This window comes from Colletotrichum jinshuiense, chromosome 3 (genome assembly GCF_051148585.1).
Source record: "Colletotrichum jinshuiense chromosome 3, complete sequence".
NCBI classification, from domain to species: domain Eukaryota; kingdom Fungi; phylum Ascomycota; class Sordariomycetes; order Glomerellales; family Glomerellaceae; genus Colletotrichum; species Colletotrichum jinshuiense.
Window position 1 is genome coordinate 22,424 of NC_139310.1, and position 21,387 is coordinate 43,810.

At 48.0% G+C, this 21,387-nt stretch overlaps 3 protein-coding genes across 3 annotated transcripts; 1 reads left to right on the forward strand and 2 right to left on the reverse strand.

Moving 5' to 3' along the window:
- Positions 1-1,309: 1,309 nt before the first annotated feature.
- EsH8_III_000007 (glycoside hydrolase family 28 protein) lies at positions 1,310-2,580 on the reverse strand (the record flags this gene model as incomplete). Its single annotated transcript, XM_083261732.1, has 4 exons — positions 1,310-1,600; positions 1,657-2,110; positions 2,169-2,317; positions 2,371-2,580. The coding sequence occupies 4 exons, from the start codon at positions 2,578-2,580 to the stop codon at positions 1,310-1,312; spliced, it is 1,104 nt and encodes a 367-aa protein (XP_083122219.1).
- Positions 2,581-8,391: 5,811 nt separating this feature from the next.
- Positions 8,392-9,858, forward strand: EsH8_III_000008 (uncharacterized protein; the record flags this gene model as incomplete). Its single annotated transcript, XM_083261733.1, has 1 exon — positions 8,392-9,858. One exon carries the CDS (start codon positions 8,392-8,394, stop codon positions 9,856-9,858), a length of 1,467 nt encoding a protein of 488 aa, XP_083122220.1.
- A 6,506-nt stretch (positions 9,859-16,364) lies between these two features.
- On the reverse strand, positions 16,365-17,885 carry EsH8_III_000009 (acyl-CoA dehydrogenase family protein; the record flags this gene model as incomplete). Its single annotated transcript, XM_083261734.1, has 3 exons — positions 16,365-16,530; positions 16,597-17,467; positions 17,633-17,885. 3 exons carry the CDS (start codon positions 17,883-17,885, stop codon positions 16,365-16,367), a joined length of 1,290 nt encoding a protein of 429 aa, XP_083122221.1.
- Positions 17,886-21,387: the final 3,502 nt, after the last annotated feature.

A 21,387-nucleotide genomic window follows, 5' to 3' on the forward strand; every position in this document is an offset into this window, starting at 1 on the left:
ATCCTAATAGTAATGTGCGACGCCACGAGTTGACTCTCTGGCGGAATTGTGCGGCAGGGCGGGTTTTTTTCAATAGTGGAATTCCCTATAGGCGTGTGTGTATTGCTTCTAGCTCTTCTAATCTGCCTTGCCACACGTGCAGCCCTTTTGGCCCTGCTTCCTTGGCACTGCCCTCTCTGCGTCCGTCTATTATTTGATAGCAGCAATACGTATGGGCGATAGATTAAAAGTGGACGTATTTTGATACAGCTGTGCGCTTTGAGTTTGTCGTGACTGTACTTTACTGGTTTCATATCAGGGAAGAGAAAGGGCGGGTATCTTAAGCACGTGGGTCTTGTACCACGGATAGAAGACATTTTTCGACCAAGTTCTAAGATCGAGAAGCCCTTTAATGGTATGAAATATGTCTAACGGTGTAGACGTCTTACCTAAATTATCAATACAACTGCACAGTGGTAATATAAAAAACATGCCCTCCTTCAATCGCTCTATAGCAGCCCCAGATTAGGTAGGCAACTGTTAATGAAGTAGGTAATACGGCAAGCCAACCCAGATGATGGTGGGGACTGATTTCGCCAGCCAAAAAAACGAGATTCAGGTCCTGCATCATTTTCAGGACGATACACTTAAGGCTTAGTAAATGGGCTCCGTCAGCAGTCAGGGGGTATATGTTACACCATCCCTAGAGGCGGTACCTGTCTGGTAAGAAAGATACTTCTATCTACCAAAAAAGGATCAAGGTGACGAGGCCGTAAATATATATCATCTACGTTAAGCTTCTGACAAGCGCGGCAGTCTATGATGTATTGAAGTATTACTTTTCTCCTGTAAATAGCAGGCGGGTCTTCAATCTAGCTCTCGAACAGAAGATCAGAGAGTGGGGGGCATCTTTTGTTGGACGTCAATTCGTAGTTCTCTGTACTTGGCTTTGTAGCTTTCCAACGGGCTACTTTGGGGGATCAATAGGCGCCTCCGTGCCCATCCATGGTAGTTTCCTGGTATCTTTAAGTCCTTTCACTGACTATCAGACAGGTTAGAGATAATCCGTAACATCCAAATCGCATATGTGATAACCGCTGTCTGCTGCCGTTGATCCTCCAAGTCTTAGTCTGACTTCTAGACCCAACTTATACTTTGGCATAAAGACATTAGTTACATGACTTATGAAAAGAAATTAAAAGGCCACTGAATAATGTTGATGCTGTAGCCCAACTCAATTCTAGTAGGCTTGGCTGGAGAATGATAGGGTCGAATTCGAGCGTTGTCAAGTGTTTGCACACTATCGAGGACCCCGCACTCTGGAATGCAGTTAAGAAGGACAGGTGCTAGTAGGATAATTGCAGCTACCACCTTTGCCACCTCCAGTGATGTGGGTGCCGGAAAATGTGAAGTTAGAGCAACTTCCATCTCCACAAAGAATGTAGTAGTTGTACGCAGAGCTAGTGGCCGTTCCCGTGACGCCAATAAACTTGATTTTAGAGATCTTGACGCCGTTTGTAGGCTTGCCAGTAGGACCACCGTTGAGGTAGTCCTGCTGAACATCGATGCCGAAGGTAGTGATGCCTGAAAGGGTAATGTTCTGGTAGGTAACGTTGTTTATCTGGTTTACAAAGTCACTAAATTATATCAACGTATACGAGTGTCTTGTGTACTAACAGTTCCAGTTGTACCGGAGTTTGATTTGATTCGGCAGCCATTCTCGCTATTAACGACCTGCGAATTCAGGAACGTCACGCCATCGACTGTATTGTTACTCTTGCCGCCAACAGACCCGATGCTGAGGCCATGGCCGCCATAGCAGTACATGTTAGAGACAGTAACACGGCTACCAGAGGTAACTGCAACGCAGTCGTCCTGGTTATGGACATTGATATTGTTCAAAGTGACGCCGTCACTTGAGGAAATGTCGAAGCCGTCACTGTTGTGTGCAGCCGGCTTTCCGTTACTTTTCGAGTTGGGTTGATCGCCGGCAGCGTTATTCAATGTTAACCCGGAGATGGTCAAGTCTGTGTTTCCTGTTATCGAGAAACAATGGACTGGCCAATTCTGAATGTTGAGGTTCGTGATTTTGGCATTCGAGGTTTTTTTCACAACAATGAAATGGTCCGGCCTGGCCATTGTATCAGAAAGAACTGCACGGCCAATAAAATAGGACTGGTTTGACTCACTTGGGGTTATCAGCATTATTGGACCCTTCGCCGTCCCAGTATGCCTGACCGTTACCATCAATGATATGGCCAGGAGCACCAGTAATAGTAATACTGGTTCCGGAAATAACGATAGGGTCAAAGTCATTATCAGCAGTGGTGCCAAACGTCTACCAAGTATTAGTTTTGTTATATTTCCAGCACACAGAGACAAGCTCCCTACAGTCTTGCCGGAGAATGTAACAGTAGCACCAGACTTGAGCTTCTGCAAATCAATAGCACTCGAAGCTGGTACTGCAATAGAATCGAGGACAATGTCCGTGCAGGTCGCAACAGCGTTGGCAATATCGGCATACTTCGTCACTGTGCAAGTACTTCGGACGGAATTCTTGAATGGGTTTGTGTTAGCAAGCTCGACCTGGTCACGAGACATGTGTTGTATCTTACGAAGTTCGAAGGTGTCGCTGCAGCCAAGGCGGTCGGCAGCAGAGCGGCAATATAAACAAGGAATCTAGACATCTTGGCGTTTATACGATATGAATTGAATGTAAGGAACCTTGGCTTGATCGTTTGCTTCCAGGTTCGGAAACTATCGTTGATCTGGGAATTCTAAGGTATTATAACTAAACGTTCAGCCGTTTCAACGGCAACTTGGCTTTCAACGATCATTGGGGGAACATTTCAATCCTGTCTCCAGGTCCCAGACCATCTTAGTTCCAATAATTCATAGCTAGGGTGGTCTCACCGCACCATCATGTGAGCATTCTATGCAGCATTGTCGGCATTCAGTTGCCGTCCGAGCTATTGCGAAATATGTGGGCGACGTTGGAACGGTCTCCCTTTTAGGATGTTTCTCCCCATTAGTTTATACGAGCTGGAGATTCTAAGACTACTAAATGTCCTTTGCCACATGGATAAGCAGGCTATTATCTCTAAATATTCCGGTTTGTGGTCATAGATGTCGGTTAGACCACGGGTTTACGGCTACACGGCACAACCCCTGGTCAATTTTAACTCGATTCGTGGAGAATCTGGGGAACGCTTCGTGAGGTCTCCATAGAAGAAGGTTTCAAGCAAATTGCTTAACCAGAACTATCTCCACCAATTATTCGCCGAATATTAAATGTCATTAACTAGTCGTAACTAATCAATTGCAAATTACTATATAGTATTGGGCGCAAAACTCAGCCGTAAATAAACCAGGTAGGAAGAGTAAGGCTTTAAAAGGTTTGGTAAACTTCTTCTCTACCCTATCTAACCCAGCTCAGCCAGCAGGGCATTTCAGTCGCTGCTGCTGACTGAAAAAAACCTAACCATATGCTGCCAATCCAGTTAACCCAGCCAGGTCAATTGACTCCTGGGCCAGGCAGGCGGTAGAATTGCCTGTAAATTGACTGTCAAATACAATAACGGCATAGAGGGCATTAAGTACCTAAAGGATATGCCTGGCGCATTAAGTGCCCAACACCCAGCACCGGGTACCATGCTGCTGAGATGCGCATATTACGTGTCACGGCAGCACATCTACTCTAAACATGGCTGCGGCTCGCGCACCAAGCACTCGATCGTCACCAACCTCGGTAGAAACTGGATAAAGTCGTAGTCTATCCTTTAGTATAACATTCGTAACCGACAAAGGACCCAGCCGCGTTCTCCAAGTTTAAGTCCCAAGTCGACCCCCGGCCCGTCTTTGAGTATATTCTCAATCTCTACCTGCTGATTATGGGCACCGCCCCCCTTCTCTAATGACTCTCTGTCATGTGAACTAAGTACGAATAAACCGGGCAAGGTCGAGCTCTTGACTACTTCAAGCCCCGCTAACCTTGTCTGGATGATGGCCATGGCCAGTAAAGCAAACAAGAGAGCGATTTAACACACGATGGGGACGAGCCATGCCCATCGCACTAGCACATATATTTCAGGATCGAATGCATGGCCTGTGACACGGGCCGACTCATTGAACATCCTATACGGCAAGATCCTCTTAGTTCAGCTGACTAGCGAAAGGAGGGGGGGGGGGGGGGGGGGGGGGGGATTGTATAGTAAAGGAAGGAGAATAACGAGCAAGTCAAGCTCTTGGCAATATTCTGCGTGCTATTAGAGATTGCCCATTGATCTCTATTCTCCTGGGCCATATCTGATGGAGTTGAATCGTCGGTTAGGGCATTGATAAATAGAGACGGCGTCCGCCCCAGATACGTCCCCGCCGATGCGTACTCTCCCGATGCATACAAGTAGGGATGGTCTAATGCGGGACCTAGACTCTGCACTACGATGTACGTCCCATATTTTGTGTAGGGGAACCTCACACCAGGTTCTCTTGGCGCCTTGAGAGCCGTCTGGGTCCCATTAGTAACCTCGGCGACTTTTCTGTCTGCCGTGATATTGAGTAGCTTGTGCGACGCAACGTTGTCACGAACGGAGACGTTATACTCCTGTACGCAGTAGTAAAACGTCGTCCTAAATGCGCGGAGTCCCGTTGCGGTCAAGTTGTATATGATGTGGAAATCGAGAAAGCCGGTTTCTAGCGACGTCCAGTTTGGGAAAACCGTGGAAAATGGCTGGTCTCCCGTACTGTAACCCGCTCCGGTAACCTCGGAAGATATATATTGTTTTCCGTGATCTGGAATGGTGTCATTCAAGTTATTCGTGACGTTCCGTAGCTTAGCACATACCCCAGAGGTACTATAGAAATCCCATCGACATTCAGTCGTTGGACACTGTGGCTGGCCAAGCGGGAACTCTGTCTTATGATCGTGGTTAAGTTCGGCGTGGACAGGTCGATAGCTCGCAAGGAAATAACTAGAAGAACTAACGAAGCCTTGAAGAGCAATTTCAGCATGAATAGCAGATGTTTTCAGGGCAAAAGCGTATAAGTGAAGCCTTATCATCGAATGGATTTGTAACTACCCGTGGTAAACCTGGCTCTGGGAATATTTCGCTGAGACGGGTGGAATAGGTGACGGTAGACTGCATCAAAGTCTACGTGAGTACTGCAGTCAGGAGAACCACTGCTGAAAAAAATACTAGGTGACCTAATACGGCAGTTAGTAGTTGGAAGCACTGAAGACACAGAAACGGCCTACCACCCGCTGGTAGTCCTTATCAGCTGTAAGCTCCCCCAAGGCCCCAGACTAGCGGCGTCAAAGTCCTGCAAGTGCTTTAATGGCCTTTCTTTGCGATACCAAACCCATTTAAACTGGGAGATACTCTCAGAAACCGGATAGACGAATGCGGCTCGAGCCAAGGTGGCGGGGGACGCGATTATGGTGTTGAGAGTCAATCCAGGGGCCATTTGGGAAGGCTCTGACCGTTAAAGTGGCATAGCATAGCGGCCAACGTGCCCACAGAGGCGAGACTGATGCCACACCACAACAGCTCCAGCACCACGCCACAAGTGTCGCCTTCCAAGGCTGCGGTGTTGAAGCACCACTGTACACCTTCTCTCCAGAGGTTGGTTCCGACAAGCTATCCCGTTGACCGACAGTAGCATCACTTGTGGAAGATCTGCGAGAGTCAGGCGAAGGCTGCAACACATTGTAGCGACGTCCTTGGACGACATTGAAGGCAGTGAAGAATTTGGACTCAGTTTCGGCAGTCTTTTTAGGTGACGTGGATCTCGTCTTGGTCTGCTGCCTAAGGGATTCCAGGGCGTCGCTCGCTCCGAGGTCCCGATCTGTGCTAAACCACCTCGGTACTTCGTCTAGCACACGCCCTCTGGCCTGGGTGACGGCCTCGCCGACTCCCAAACTCCTCTAGAGCTGCTCCAAGTCTTCGAAAGTTCCCATTAACCACCAGCCCCGACACTCACACAACCTTGAGGACAAATGTCTGACATGTCACTAACCAGGACAGCGTTTCCGACAAATGAATAGGGTGTTGTAAGATTTAACGGTTTGGAGGAAGTCTCGGTGTTGCTTGAAACCGTTTGGTTATCAACATTGCCTGTGATGGCCGTGGAGAGTCCAAGAACAGGCTTGCCATCATGTTCAGGGCTGCTGAGAGATATTGTTGTTGGAAGCTCAATTCCAACCTCATCATTCTCCGTCCTTCATCTTTTGTGACGCTGATGTGTGTGCCCATCTATTGACTCTTGTGTATAGTCAGCACGAGAGATTTCTGCCATTGCTTTTCGTAGTTGTTTGTCCACCTGTCGCTGAGGTGCTTTCCATCGCTGCAAGATATATGAGTTCGATCAACCCTTCTTGCAGTTATGGTGGGGATAGGTACTCGCGCGTTCCATGACGCGTCCATATGGCGGGCAGAGTTCGTGGCAGGGAGTATCTAAGTATTGGATTGTCAGGGTCAATCAACCAAATAAGGGATGAGTACAATACGAATTGCTAAGTGTCTCTAGAGCTCTTTCCGGGACTGGAATCCATTTAGCTCGCGGCATTCATACTACAGGCAGCGTATATTAACATTTTCTACACTACTCCTCTCATTCTCAGAGTCAACGTCAAAGGAACCACTAGTGTCATCCAAGTGTCAATTTTGACATCGTCGAAATCGCAATCGGTAGGGCGGGAACAGGCATATGCCAAGCATCTCAGTAGCTCGCGCACAAGGGTTTCCGCAGCGGGAGCTGGCAGTAGCATTTTGGGTTTGCATGGGTGTTGAGCCGGCCGGCCGCCACGATTAGCAACCATGGCCGGCTTCTACGCAAGGCTTATTGGTCCGCCCCTCTGCATAATGAGCGCCAATCAAGCGGTTAACCAGTATTAGTGTACTTTCAGGGCCATTTCGCATGCAAGTTCCCTCCCAAGCCGATGCTTACCACATCGTAATCCGGCAACCTAGAGTCTCGACTGGACCATCGCTTCAAACCCTTTGCATCTGACGACTAATGGTCTCGCGACGACTTTGAATCGACATGTCAAACATCGATTTCTTTAATCCATCTGCCATGTTCACGCTCCTCAACATGCCAGTGTTTCACAGGTCACAGGCTGGTGTCCGTCACCATCTTCAGTCTGTAATTTCCCCGTACTTAACTTTAACTTGCCTTAGGACCAAGAATACGATGATCCAGCTATTTTGGCGCCAGATTTGTCAACGGGAAACGTCGTGAAATATCGGATGGCAAAGGGGTCTCCAAAAAGGGCCAGGCCTCCGGGAGTCAACCGTGGGAGAATTGCCAGTCGTGGGAGCTCGGAGCTACAGGGTAGGGGTATCCGACCAGCTCAGCAATCAAACGAAAGAGAAGCTCATTACTGACGCGGGGGGTAGAACGGACTCATGGCCAGAGTTTACAAGGATGAAGTAGCCTCCAGGTCTCACCACCCCCGTAACTCGGGGTTTGATCGGCTACTGTGGGTGGGAAGGGAGTGCGCTGCGGCGGTCGAGAGTAGCACTTCAAGCGTGTCATTTTGAGCGGGGCGTGCATGGAACTTGGTTGACTGCGCAGCCATGCTTTCCAGACTTGGTGTACGAAGTGCTTCATATCGAGATGCAAAAAGGACCGGAACACCTTCCGGTGAAGGTCGCTCGCAGCAACGCGAGGGAGAGGTAGATGGGTATATGAATCTTTCAAGGGAGCCCTACTGCATGAGGATAAGGTACCTAGGCCGCGGCTGTGTGGGTCTGGAGTTGATCAACCCACGGTGCCACGGTGCCACGGTGCCCCGCTTACAAAAGTGGCCCCACCCACGCTTTGGTGCACAGATCCGCTTCAACAGAACCAACCTGCCAACCAATCGATTACCTTCTCCCTGGTGGGTTCCATTTATGGAAAAACATGCTGCCGCATCCCGCCATCTCTAGGCAGCCTTCGTACCTTCTTAATTTCAACTTTCTCTCCACTTTAGTCACAGCAACTTCGCTGTCCATCCTCATCTCTGTCTTCAACATCAGCGTGTTGGCTTCCCTCCCATTTAGCCTCATTCTCCGCGCGCGCGTTCTTATCGGACAGACTTGTCCCAGGCGTCCCGATCGTTCAACTACTCCCGATGCTGAAGCGACTTACTGTGCGAGCAGGACTGGGACCCCGTCGGAACCTTTCCAAAGCGGATCTGTCACCCGTCGCCCCATTCATTCTACTGCTCGCACAGGAGCCCCGATGCACTGCGAGTAAGGTCGGGATCTCGCGGGACGCGTCTTGTCTACGATAACCGTGCGAAGGACTTGCTGCAAAAAGGAGGAAAGACAACGCCATCACAACAGTAAGTATCAACCCCTCTCCTGGTTTCCGTCGGCTACGTCCTCTACGTGCGAGTCTAGAAGGTCGACCGAAAGCAAATACAACATGCCGTCCACCAAGCCAGACTTTGTTGTCCCTGAAGTCGTTGCGGTGCGTGAAGATCAAGGACGTGCGCCCGAAATCATTACTCAGCAATTTGAACTTCGCGTCCGATATTCGCGGCGAGGATTGGTACTTTTCTGTCTTGTTGTCTCCTTCGCTGACAGCGCCTCAACTAAAACCACGGTTTACCTGCAAATCACAGCTGACTCTCTTGAGTCGCTGGATCGAACGGATTATAACGAGACCGATACCAATGTTCAAAACCCACCTTATCTCGAAAATGTCCGTCAACAACTGAAAGGCATGCACTCGATAACCCGCCTACAGTTCCGGCTGCGTAGTGGCGAGGGTATTCAGCTCGCTGTACCGTTGGATTTCACTCTTGAAAAGATCCCTGACGACACACCCCGGTCCACGTTTGAGTTTGCCGAATCGCTCGCGGCCGCCTCAGGGTTTTCCCTGTATTTTCAGCACAACGTCTTGAAGAAGGAGAATTTCCTGAAGTATGAGGCGGCCATTCTGCTGTCTGCGTCTCTGACGGAAGCCCTGAGGAATTCGTATAAGGGGATGCGGAATGTGAAGAGGCTGTATAATGGCGTTGGTGGCAAGGTGCACATACCCCGTGACCATCATCATGATTCTCCGTCCGCGAGGGAACGCTGTAGTTCTCCCGCTCCAGGCACGACTGCGTCGTGCGGTAGCACCCTTCCCTTTGAGACTGTCCCGCGTCTACAACAAGAGTCACCGCCACCATATGACGAATGTCTGAGTGAGGGATCGTCGCCGAGGGTCAGGTTAGACGCCGCAGCCATTTACGTCAAAAGTCCTGGTAGCGACCGTGCCCCGCCTGAATATGGCGATACCGAACGGCGGCACAATGTGCTAGATACCTTCCAGGGCGTGCTCCCGTGCGGAAACGGAGATACCGATACTATACCCCCGACTACCAAAAGAAAACGTCCATTACCCGCTGTGTGCATGACAAGGGCGACTACAAGAGGCGCCTCTCGTCTGGAAAAAATACCGCCATCTCCATTGGTAGATCTAAACGAGAGCAATGTCGCGCAATTGCTTGAACTGCAACGCCAACAGATCGAGCTGCAACGCCAACAGATCGAACAACTACAAAAGAACATCGAGGAATTACAGAAGTGGAACAAAGAGCTTGAGGGACGACATGATGAGCTGGAAGGAGACTGTTCTCAATTGGAAAAGCGTCAAGACCAAACTGATGACGCCATTGACAATCTATCTATTGATGTAAACGAGCTGGAGGACAAATATGAGGAGCTCGGAAAACAAATGCCAGACGTTTGTGATGAGTTGAAGGACTGGAGTGAAAATATGGGAGACACGTTCAAAAAAGAAATCTGCAAATTAATCGAGGACAGCATGGCGAAACAAATAGAAGAGTGTGTTGAAGCACAAGCAGATAAAGTGAGAAAGAGGATTCGCCAAGCCCTGCAATAGATATGAGCCAACGATAAGATCAATATAAAGCAAAGCAAAGCCCTCCAAGACTGGGGACTCCTAGTGATAGATCCTTCTCAAAAGGATCTCCAGCATCTCTGCCATTTTTTTGAGCTCTGCCGTCCGCCCTGAAGCCAGTTGTGGTTGATTCAATGCTATTTACTAAAGCGTATTCGATTTTGCTGAGCCAATATCAATCCGGAAGCTGCCGGCTGACGACCGACACAATGTCGCCACATTCATGTGTGAAGAACTGGGGATGAATGCACCGGGCCGACCGCAGGGCACTTACTTTGTGGCCTCCGCAGAGCTCCAACTTACGAGCTAATCTATCAAAGTCCGTCCTCTAACCAAGCTTCTACAAGGTGGATCAACAATTTCACTCGTGACGAACACAACAGATCATCATCGCCATCAACACCACCCACCATGACAACCAGGCGGTCAAGAAAAGATAGAATTGCTAATGCAAGGAGAATTTGAAACCTGTACATCCAATTCCCATTGACTTGAAGGTAGCTGTCGGCTTTGCATTTTTGACCATTATGCGTAAAATCTCAGTTAGTCTAAAATTCCTTTTGCTAGCACCGTCAAATGCTTGTGTTTGTACCCATGCATTCATCCAAGAAGCTGTTAAAGGCGTTTCTAATCTGCAGCTCAGCCCTGATTGCCATCATACCAATATTAATCTACATAAGGTAGAATACAAAAAAACCAGACACTCTTATTCTCAATCTACTTAATGTCCCTAGATTTAGAGCACGCCTGCGTGTATCATTGTACACATCCATGCAAACATCATGACATAGCAAATAGCCAAGCTTTTCTCTAGTACCATCCCTGAGCCAATAATATTTGAAATTGGCTCCACAAGCATGGTAATTACTAGAATGAAAACGAGTCTGCATACCGGATCCTGTGGTCAGTAACGATTCGTGACCAGAATCACGTTGGAACCGTGTGCTCTGAGTGCGACTCCTGGGCGAGTGAGTACTAGGACACTCACGGCAAACGGCTCCGACCTATACGGTCGATAATTTGGAGCACCCCCATGCTGCAATGATTGTCTGGGGTGGTCGAGGATGAGGTAGCGTCGCTTGAGCTAGCGGCGTCTGCATCGTTTGAGGCGACAACATCAGCTGATTGAGCTTGCTGTGATTTATCGTCGGGCTGCTGTCGAAGTTTCGTCATGGCGGCGATTAAAAAGATGTCTTTTTATAAGAACTAGAGGCCAGACAGGTGCGAAATTGCCGCAGGGTGGACAATTCAAGTGGATTATAAGTCCGACAGGCCAGCCAGGCAGAAATGAAGACAGATATATAGGAAAGGCAGGTGGTTGCTAGATTACTTGAAAGTATTGTACGTTACCTAAGCTCCAACCAGGTGGGAATGGGATTGTGAACCGATTCATTCCCGGCTTGGCTCACCAGCATGCCGATCAGCCGAAGAGCGTGAAAATGGCACAAGATTTTGCGGGTCAGGGTGATCCTAGTGGATTAAAGCTTGATGTGTGCTAAGGTACCTGTTGGTTAATACTGACAACATGTTTTTGGTTCAGACGGAAAGCGAGCGTACGCGGTATGTGACGCGATAGTCGAACAAGTACTGCATCGGGCTGGAGATAAACGGGTTCTTGCTTTTTGGTTGGTTGATTTCGCGACTGGAGTTGTACCAAGGCGGGACGGGACACCTTTAGGACTCAAGTCAGGCTAAGCTGTGATCATGTTCTGGCTATGCTGTGATCATAACAGCAATGATATAGCTTTAATTGCGTGGTGACTAGCCGTCGGTACGGCTCCAAAGCATAACAGCAAACCTATCTTTATTGTATGGCTGGGTATCTGCATCCATCTATTCATCGGCGTATTTTGAAACGTTGAGATTCGCCCCTTGGAAAATTGACGCGCGTTGCGGCGGAGAGGTTGAGTCTGTCTTGCTGGATGACACTTACAGCACCAACATAACAAAAGTTTACTGGGTCAAAAGTCCATGGGTTACGTCTGGACGAAATGCATCATACAATCAAGCAATAGCTGGTTTAGAAGAAATACATCACTAACAACAGCAACGATAATTTTATATCCTTCAGTGTTATAGATAAAGTTAGTTACCATTTACACATCATTCTAAACATATATAGGAATTTAAACCTTCGCCAGTTTCCAGCCAACCAGTGAAACTCTGGAAGCAATAAACAACACCAATCCGACGGCACAACACAACCCGCCAAAGATCTTGGTATTCTGAAACGACCCGTGACTACTACTTATAAGCGCTCCACCAATCGGTGAACCAGTTAAAGTAGCAAAAGACGAAATAGCGTAAGCAGTGCCAGTACGAGTCCCGATATCCTGGATAGGTGATATGTGCGCAATAAGCACGGGTATCAGTCCAATACCCGCTCCGGAGGCCACTCCGAACAGGGCTGCGAAGGTGATTTCGGCGGCGTTTCCAGTAGCGGGCAGCCACATGGCCACAATAAGAACCATGGTCAGGAAACTCATCGTGATCATCATGTTGAAGTGACCGACCTTGTCGGCCAACGCGTTTGGTACTGTGCGTCCGATAATGCTGCAGTAAAATGTGTTAGTAATGAGGGAGACAAAGAGTGTGTCGTGATGCTAGGGGCTTTACCTGGCACCGTTCAGAATAGGAACGAGATATTGCGACAAGCTCTCTGACATTCCACCTGCCCGAGCCTCAACCACAATGAAGGTTATTGGGATGAACATACCCCCTTATTCAAGTCAGCGTAAGATACATGTAGAGTCGGACGTTGTTTCTGAGATATTTCTTACAGTAGAAAAAGAAGATTGCTGCAGTAAGCAGTGCAAATGGTAGTTCTTGGAGGGGCCGAACAAAAGCCGTGACGCGGAAGGGGCGTTTGGTGGGAGGGATGCGTGAGCGAACCGTGAGGTTTACATAAATCAGTAGAGCCAGGATGACAAAGGCACAAACCCTCATGGACCAGCCGAAACCAATCTTCGGGATGAGGTGAACCAGCATGATGGGGAAAATGACGCCTCCAAGAGACGAGCCGCAGACCGTAAGCCCCATGGCGGCCCCCCGTTTTTTGAAGAACCATGTTGAAACCTAAATGAATAGGCATGACCGAGTCAGCCATCTCTCACTACTGTGGAAAGTTGAAGTGAGCTGTGTGGTGTGGTGACTTACACAGGTAAAGGCAGGGTAGAACACCATGGAGGCGCCGATTGCCGAGCAGATAGCCTGGCTAAGCAGGATTTGGTAGTATGTCTGTGAGATGCTGGCCATCATCAAGCCGAAGACGTGGAAGAAGGTGCCCATGGCAAGGGGGACCGCTGGTCCATAGTCGTCCGTGATTTTGCCGATAAACAAACCGCTGAAGATCAGGAAGAAGACTGTCCATGATAAATAGTATTAGTACTTCGCCAATATCTTGTTAAGTACAGAAAAGATATACTAGATGTGATTGTACATGAAGACGGGGACTGACTGATTAGGAATACAAAATGAGGGAAAAGTTATTACGTTGTAAAGCGGGAATCCATGCGATCTCAGACGGGGTGTAGTCGCGCAATTGATTTTCCTGGTAATAATCTTGGAAAATGCCGACACAGTTCACCCATCCAAAGGAAACGAAGAGTGATGCTGAGGCGCCAGAGACTGTTAGCCAAGCCTTGGCACCGCCTTCTGGGTACGACTTTTCGAACCCTGCAGGGCTGACAGAACTCTCGACGACTTCAGCTTCACTGTCGCTAGGAGTAGCCGTCTTAGGCGTGAATTCCTTGGTTTCAGACATCTTCCCCCCAAATGTTGCGAGCTGCTGTTTATATCGATGAATGATTGGTGTGACAATGTCGTGCTTTTGGCCGGTGACGAAAGAAGAGAGAACGTATGAGACGGTACTTTTCAAGACTAGGAGACAAACAAGCAATCTAAATCAGTAGATGGACATTATTATTTGCGGACATTTTAACCGCGAGATAAGCGCGAAATGAACTGGCTAGAGAAGAAAAGCGGACAATTAGCTCCGTGTCATTAGCGAGGACGACGGCGGCTTTATGACATTGTCTCACCGACCTTTAGTGCGGTCTAGAGCCCGGGACAGCGACGCTTGGATCTCTCGGCATCCGACGCCTGGAGCCGAGGGCCCGGGTCCCGGCTTTCGCTTCTTTGAGGCAATAGATGTCCACGAAGACAGACAGAAAACACGAGGTAGTCTACCGGAGTTGGCTGCCGTCCACAGGGCCATGATCTTGCTGCTTCAGCGGCATGATGGCCACCGAAGTCTCAGTGGCCATCCCTTCGTGTTGATGCGATTCCTCAACCTAACGGACAAAGACATGCTAGGGGAGTTAAGGTGGCATTAGCGGCCTTCTATTCATGACTGAAACATAGCAGCAAAATTTTGAAAGCAAGGAGTAGTTAGCTAGCACACTCCACACTACCCACATACTTATTCTTGTTCTCATGGTGGTCACGCTATACTGCATTTCTTCTTAAGGAGTATAGTCAAGCGTTTTGGTCCGCGGCGAGAAGCGGAACTATTTATCGAACAACTTTCTGCACCCAGCGACCTGTTCGAATTTGACAGAAATAACGAAGAAAAACTTAAGCTCCCATCAGGGCACCGCCGCCAGTCTTTCTGCGAGTCACATGAGATTACCTGCCGCACGACATACGGAAAGGCTTTGCTTTCTCTATTGACCCCCTAACTTGTGGTATGTTGATTGATGGGGACCAAAGAGCTGGAATAAAGAAGAAGCTCTTTGTAGACTTTGCCAACCCCCGGAGCAGAAGTCTGGTTCTTCACAATTACAGTCGAAACAAAACCAGGAATATTCTCTGTTCGCACACCATTGGCGAGATATCCGTATCCTTACAGGGACGATTCCGGACGATGAAGTATCTTTTCCTTGGTTCTATTAAGTCCTTTCGATGTAAAAATCCGCGTTCCGGACCACTCCCGGAAAGCGCGAGGTATTACGCACATCAATCTGTCGCCTTACATGGAAAAAGCGTCGTCAGGGGTTCCGGAGTTTCACAATATGGGTCTAGCATTGAGACTGACGCCCACCACTTGTTGATGCTATGACCCATTGCCACACCGCCGGAAAAATATATTTGCGTCGGGCCTTTTTGACTAGGACATATTTACGTAAATAGGTGCCTGTGATGGCAACTAATTGTTTTGGCAAGTCCTGGATATCATCAAGAGAGACCTTTCTCGGGACAGCAGTGTGTGCCGAAGGCCGAGATCAAATCAAAGGCATTTTAGATGAGGTGCAGGCACCTGCGTCTTACGCCACCGCTTTTTGGTACACTTCGTGATCAAAGAGCCTGTCTGCCTGTTTCGTGTCTGCCTCGCGGCGCACCGGTCAATCCGATAGACGTCAGTCCCTCCCCATCAGGCTGGGTCAGGACATGATCATTCGTCCCCTCACATAAATTCAGAGCTAGTTCCTCTCAGCCTCTAGCTTTCTAATACTGGCACCAGATTCTGTTGAGATTAGTAAGAATGAGTTGTTATTAGCTGGCTTTAGTTAGCTTTTATAGCAGTGGCTTACAGCGGACTACAAGGGCTTCACTTCGCGACTTCTGCGAATTCCCTAAACTTTAATGTAATGACTTTATAGCAAGTAGTTATATCACGAAGCAGTATTTCCAGCGGAAGCAATTCAGTGTTGGAAGCGGCCTGATATATCTTAGCTAAGTGAGCTGCGCGATATCGGCTTATATACGCCGACTTCGCGTAGGGCGATTGACAACCTCGCGCAGGCCGGCCACTTAAACGGGATGAAGGTAGTCAGCCGTAGCGGAATGGTGGGTAGCAGCCTCACGCCGCTCCAAACTATAACAAGGTAAGAACTTAATATTATAGAAGTACAACCATTAAGTAAATAGCAGTAAATACTATCGTTGGGCACTATCACCCAATATCTGTATTAACAAGGAAAAGCTTGATGCCCTTGCCTCTCAAAGTTTTGAAGACGGACTACCTCACCAAGACAAAAGGTTATATTTCTCTTGGACAGAACTGGACTTTAAGAGTCAAGGTCACCAGATGCAGTAACAACTTGATTTGTAAGTTCCCTTAGGTAACAATGAATTGAATCAAAGTCAAAGCACCTCACGCAAGTGCCTAATTGAACAGCTCAAATTTTCCTTCAGGTAAAGGTTCTCAATGCTTCTAGCTTCTACTTGACTCTCTTGAAATATTGGAAATAACAACTGGGAAATATTCCTTAACCGCTCCGACAAGTCGAGTGTGCTCAAATCACATGCAAGTGAATTTGAAGTGGTGTTTGAAGCCCCCTGTCACTTCTTGAAAATTTACTTAAATCAGAAGACCCAGCCAGCGGAGATTAAATAATTGGCCTGGTCTTATTTGGGAAGATGATTTTTTAGAAATACTGTGCAATACCAATTTGTATAGTGCCTAAATAAATGATATATCTCTATTTTCCCTACGGTTTCTGAAATAAAAGATGTTAGACACAAAAACAAAACACGTATGAATTCCGTCACCGGCCGGGTCCGTATGTCGATGACCAAGCATCGTAGCTAGGGGCGAGCATCAGCTGTTGCATGTGTCTTCGTCGGATACCCACATTGCCCCCATCAAAAATTGGAAGAACCATAGCGCTGTTAAGAAGCTCTGCAAACGGCTGGTCTGTATCATAGGCGGTCCTGCGACTGCGTGTTAGCCGGACTCCTATAGCTGTCACTGATCAAATAAGATGAATGTAATCTTACACTCCGACTGCGCTGATGGCGTCCACTACAGCCTTGACAGCAGCATCACTGCAATATACCTTAGCTGCTAGCGCTAACTCACGGCGGGCGTTGTAATCTCCCGGTCCATTTTCCAAGGCATGGGCTGCTTTCCACGTCAATGCTCGGCATGCCTCGGTCTGCATCTTGATACCGGAGAGAATATCTGCAACAGACTGCCGCTCCAATAGAGGAACGCTACCTCCCCGACAATCTTCCTTGGCAAAGGAGAGGGCAGCGTCAAAAGCGGCACGCATCAGTCCAACTGACATGGCACCGACGAGCACGGCGCTGCAATCAAAAGAGCCTGAAGCAATCGCCGCACCTTCTCCGGGTGAGCAGAGGACATTCTTTGCTGGCACGCGGACATTGGTGTATTTGATGTGAGGCCCGGAAGTAGAGGTGTGTCCAGCTGTCGAAACATGGCGCAGGACCTGAAAGCTCCCCTCACCACTGCGCTCAAGATCCGTGCGGGTGACCAGAATGATCATGATACTGTCTTCTGGGTTCGCGTCTGGCTTAGTTGTGGTGGTCACATCGCGGCAGACCACACATGCCAGATCAGCGCCCCTGAAGTCCCAACCTGCGCTGTTTGTCGCCCAGATCTTCTCCCCGTTGATGATCCATTCGTCCCCCTCGCGGTAAGCCGTAGTGTTAAGTCCTGGCGCGCCCTTTTCTAGGTAGTTTGCTACCCCATCTGGTTCGCTGAACACAAGTGACGCTAATGGCGACCCCTGGCTGCTGAGAAATGGCTCCAGAAAGTCACGATGCTCTGGCTTTTGTGTAAGGTTCAGAGGAGTCAAACCTAACCCTGTCGCAAAGATGGTAAGAGAAGCGCTCGGTTCAACCGCGTCTATTAGAGATAAGTCAATATCAACTTCAGTCCTTTGCTTCAGGTGCGATTTTGTTTAGCAGTACTGCTACGTTACGTCATAAGCAGTCGCTTTATCTGTGATTTCATCAAATCACCCTTACCGTACTAATCTACAAACAATTGAAAAGTTTTAAAATTCCTTACAGCACTCTTCGACCATGATGGCAGCCTCTACCAGTGAGCCGCTAGCACCACCCAGAGGTGTCGAAACCTGCCCTTTGATTATTCCACGTTCCACTGCTGTCTTGTAGGTTGACTGAGTAGTTTGAAAACGCTTGTGCTGTTCCGCGTGCACAATATACTCGGCATGCGCAGGTCTGAGCACATCGTGGGCAAATTCAGCAGCAATCTTGCGGACTTGCGCTTCGGTGGAGCTGAGATTGAAGTCGATAGGCATTTTATAATGATGTCTCGGCGTATTGTTGTTTTTGTAAGAAGATAACCTTCGATTGAGAAGTTGAAAAATATAGATAGGTGAAGCTGTTGTACAAGATAGCAACAGCTTGTCATCAGTTTGTTTTCAAAGCTCGGTTGTATTTTTCCACGTGAGCTACTTTTTGTCTTCGCCCCCCCTGGAGTATTTGTAGACGACTAGGTAATCCACGTATGCCTGCTCCACGTTGAGCCCTATTAGTCTTGATCTCACGTCAGCTTCCAAAGTTAGTCTAAACATGGGTGTGTAACGTTTCTCTTGTCAGCTTCACTAGTCCAATGTAGGGAGAATTCTAAGCATTTTCATTTTCGTCGAAGTCATGATTGGACTAATCTAACATTGTGCGTGGCGATCACCATAAATTGCCTCATTCTGTCACACAGAAAGAGGCCCATGTGAGTGCAGCAAATCCCTCAAAACGGGTTGAGCCGGAATGCCAACGACTGGAGTCTACGACTTGTGGGGCTGCCTCAGGCGAGCTAAGCGAGCCGAGGTGCATTGCGGGGAAGATTAGATCATTCCGGGGATCAATGGAGATTCTCGTGTAATATCTACATTTTTAGAACCATGCCTACATTGAGTTAATCCACAAGGGAGCATCGAGTTATTGGTTATCTGAATATTATCTCTTGCCGTGGGGTTCTTGTTTCATCCGGGTTAATATATTTGCAGATACTACAAAGTTCATCTGTTTGCCGAATTAAACACCAAGCCCAGGACTTTAACTTCTAACACAAAAAACACAACTTAAATAGCTTGAAGCTTTGTTTTTGCCTTGTGCTTATAGGTAGAACTTATAAGTGATAACGATCTTTAATACTTCAAAAGAGTTGTGGGTATCTAAATACTAACCTCTAACATGATTGTGTTTTATGGTGTTAATAGAGCGTTTTCAGCAATTTTTATATCATGCTGAGCTAGATTTCTAAACCCTCTTTAGCTGAAATTGCACTCCGACATGTCAAACTTTTGCTATCATCACAAACAATATAGACCTAACTACTAGCCTATAGGCACGGCGAGATAGGCTAAGGAGAAAGGGTGCACCCAATACAATCCTAACGGTGGCTGTAATTTTATGGAAGCATAAACAAGAGGATAAAGTTCAACAACTATATTCATAATGTAGTCGGCGACTTAGGACTCTTAGTACCTTTTTATTATTCAAATGATTTCGATGACGTCGGCTGGATGGACTTGCTACATAGATTTCAGGAGTTTAATACCACCAAACCAACTCTGCGGTACAGCAGCTTATACGCTGATACGTAGGCCAGATATATACGGCGGCTTCAAAATCCGGAAATAGGAGTGGCGGCCTTATGACGACAGCCAGATAGCGGGGTATGTCGCGGTGTGGGATCTGCTCTGTAACGCCATAGATGTGCATCGTTGGCAGAGCAGCGGCGTCCCGGTCGACAATAACAACCGTCCCAGCCAGCCCTTGCTTATGCCTATGACCATGAAGATAGCCTATATCCCGTATCCCTCTTTTGCGCGTGCCTTCCTGGGCCTCGTGCATCGTCCCGAGCACATCCACCAGATCGCACCGGGGCTCTCCTTCCCTCCTGCGTATGCGGCTGCTTTCGCCGCCGCCCAGCCCTTCACCCACCTGCTCCGGCGTGTCCCCCAGTGGAAAAGCGCAGCACGGGGAAGGGGATTGTGCCGCCTGTGTACATCTTCTTAAGCGAGATGGGCGCTCCGCAGGTCCATCACAGTCGTTGCTATGCAGAGGTAATACCCAACTGCCCGCGGTTCCTAGAGACGGTCCCCATTCGTCAGGGGCACGAGTTGGTCTCCAGACTCCGACAGCCTTGGAGTGTCATTTAGGTGTCTTATTACCTACCTACCTGGGGATAGTGGGACTTGGTATGCCACGGTGCATGGCGCATCGTTATTAGTACTTTGCAGTGAGATGGACAGGTATATACCTGCGTCACGTCAGACAAAGTCCCGTTGTAACAGGAAAGACAAACGATAGGCCATTAAGTCAGTATTGCTCAACCCACATAAAACCTCATTACCTACGTGGCGCGTCCTGCATGATCAAAAACGGCAATACTAAGTAGGTAGTATTGATGTTCGCGGATGGCATTGCGACATAAAAGAAAACTGCACCTTGCAGCTAGATGTGGTTCTTCCCGAGCAGGCTTTTAGGGTTCTCGCCATTATTCGGGCTTCCTATTAGAGTTGTTAAACTATCTATAAATTACATTCACTACTAAGCAGCTTGAAAAGGTTGATTAATCCCTAGGCTCAATAAATCCAGAAACCATGGAAGGGCGGGTCCTGCCGCTTCTAAGAGCTTCCCGATGTACCGGGCAACCTCTACTCCCCGTTTCTCGCTTGGCTCCATTTAGCGACTGATATTCTGTTCCCTTTGTGGTAGCTTCTTTCTAAGGGCTTGTCTGGATATTGACGCAAACTGAGCGACGCAGGGGTCAACATGCTTACCCCAGGCCCAAGTCTCACTGCATCTGGTCTGCAGGCGCGTATTCGCAGGCATCAACCGGGCGCTCATCCTGGTATTTCACTGACTGATCGAACTGACGCCAAGAGTATGGGTCACATTCTAGAGCCTAAATCTGCGGCGAAAATGGTCTCAGTCCTTAACCTTATTGGGATCGTGATCTAGAGATAACTGCCCGAACTCCAGACCAAGGTCCTGAATAGGAAGTAGGAAGTCACACGATAGTCTCACCACCACCAAAGTGCGGGTGGGAACATCCTTGGCCTCACAGTCACTCTTGTCGTTCAAGCAACCTTGTGCCGCGTATCCCCTTTTGAGATATCAACTCCTGGATATTTCATCACCAGGGAGCCACTTCCTACCTTGTGCATGAAGCTATCGTTATTCCTATGAATCCGAACGAGACTGGGTTTGCTGCAGTTCCCTAAAGTACTCAGTTTGAAGCATCTGTCTCTGTCCCGACTCCAAAAACATGCTGTTTCTTAATCATGAAATGGGTCGCTTAACTACACCTTATCTTGGGATGCCTCAATTCCAGGCGACGATCCACCGCGGATTGATCACATGGTCCATGGTCTTTCTCGGCATGATCATTCTTGGTTATGTCCTTCTATGCATGTTCAGATAAAGACTGGAATAAGTCAAGGCGGTTTAACAACGAAAAGATAACTAGACGTCAACTTTCTGATCGATGGGAACTCGTACGAATTTACCCCGCAGCATTCCAATTATCCTGCAGGGCGCCGTTCGATGAAATGGCGTATCCAAGTTGGTGAGAATAATAATGAAAAGAAGATGATGAATTAACGCCAAAGTGAAAACAATTAGAATGAATAAAATTCTTTTTGTTTAAAGGCCCCTCATTCAATTCACTGAGGATTCAGTCTCATATGTTAACATAACATAAGCTCTTTGTACACATTATTAACAGGGTTTGGAGTGCTTTAATAATAACAAAATCAAATCTTGAACTAGTTATCTCCATTACTTTTCTGC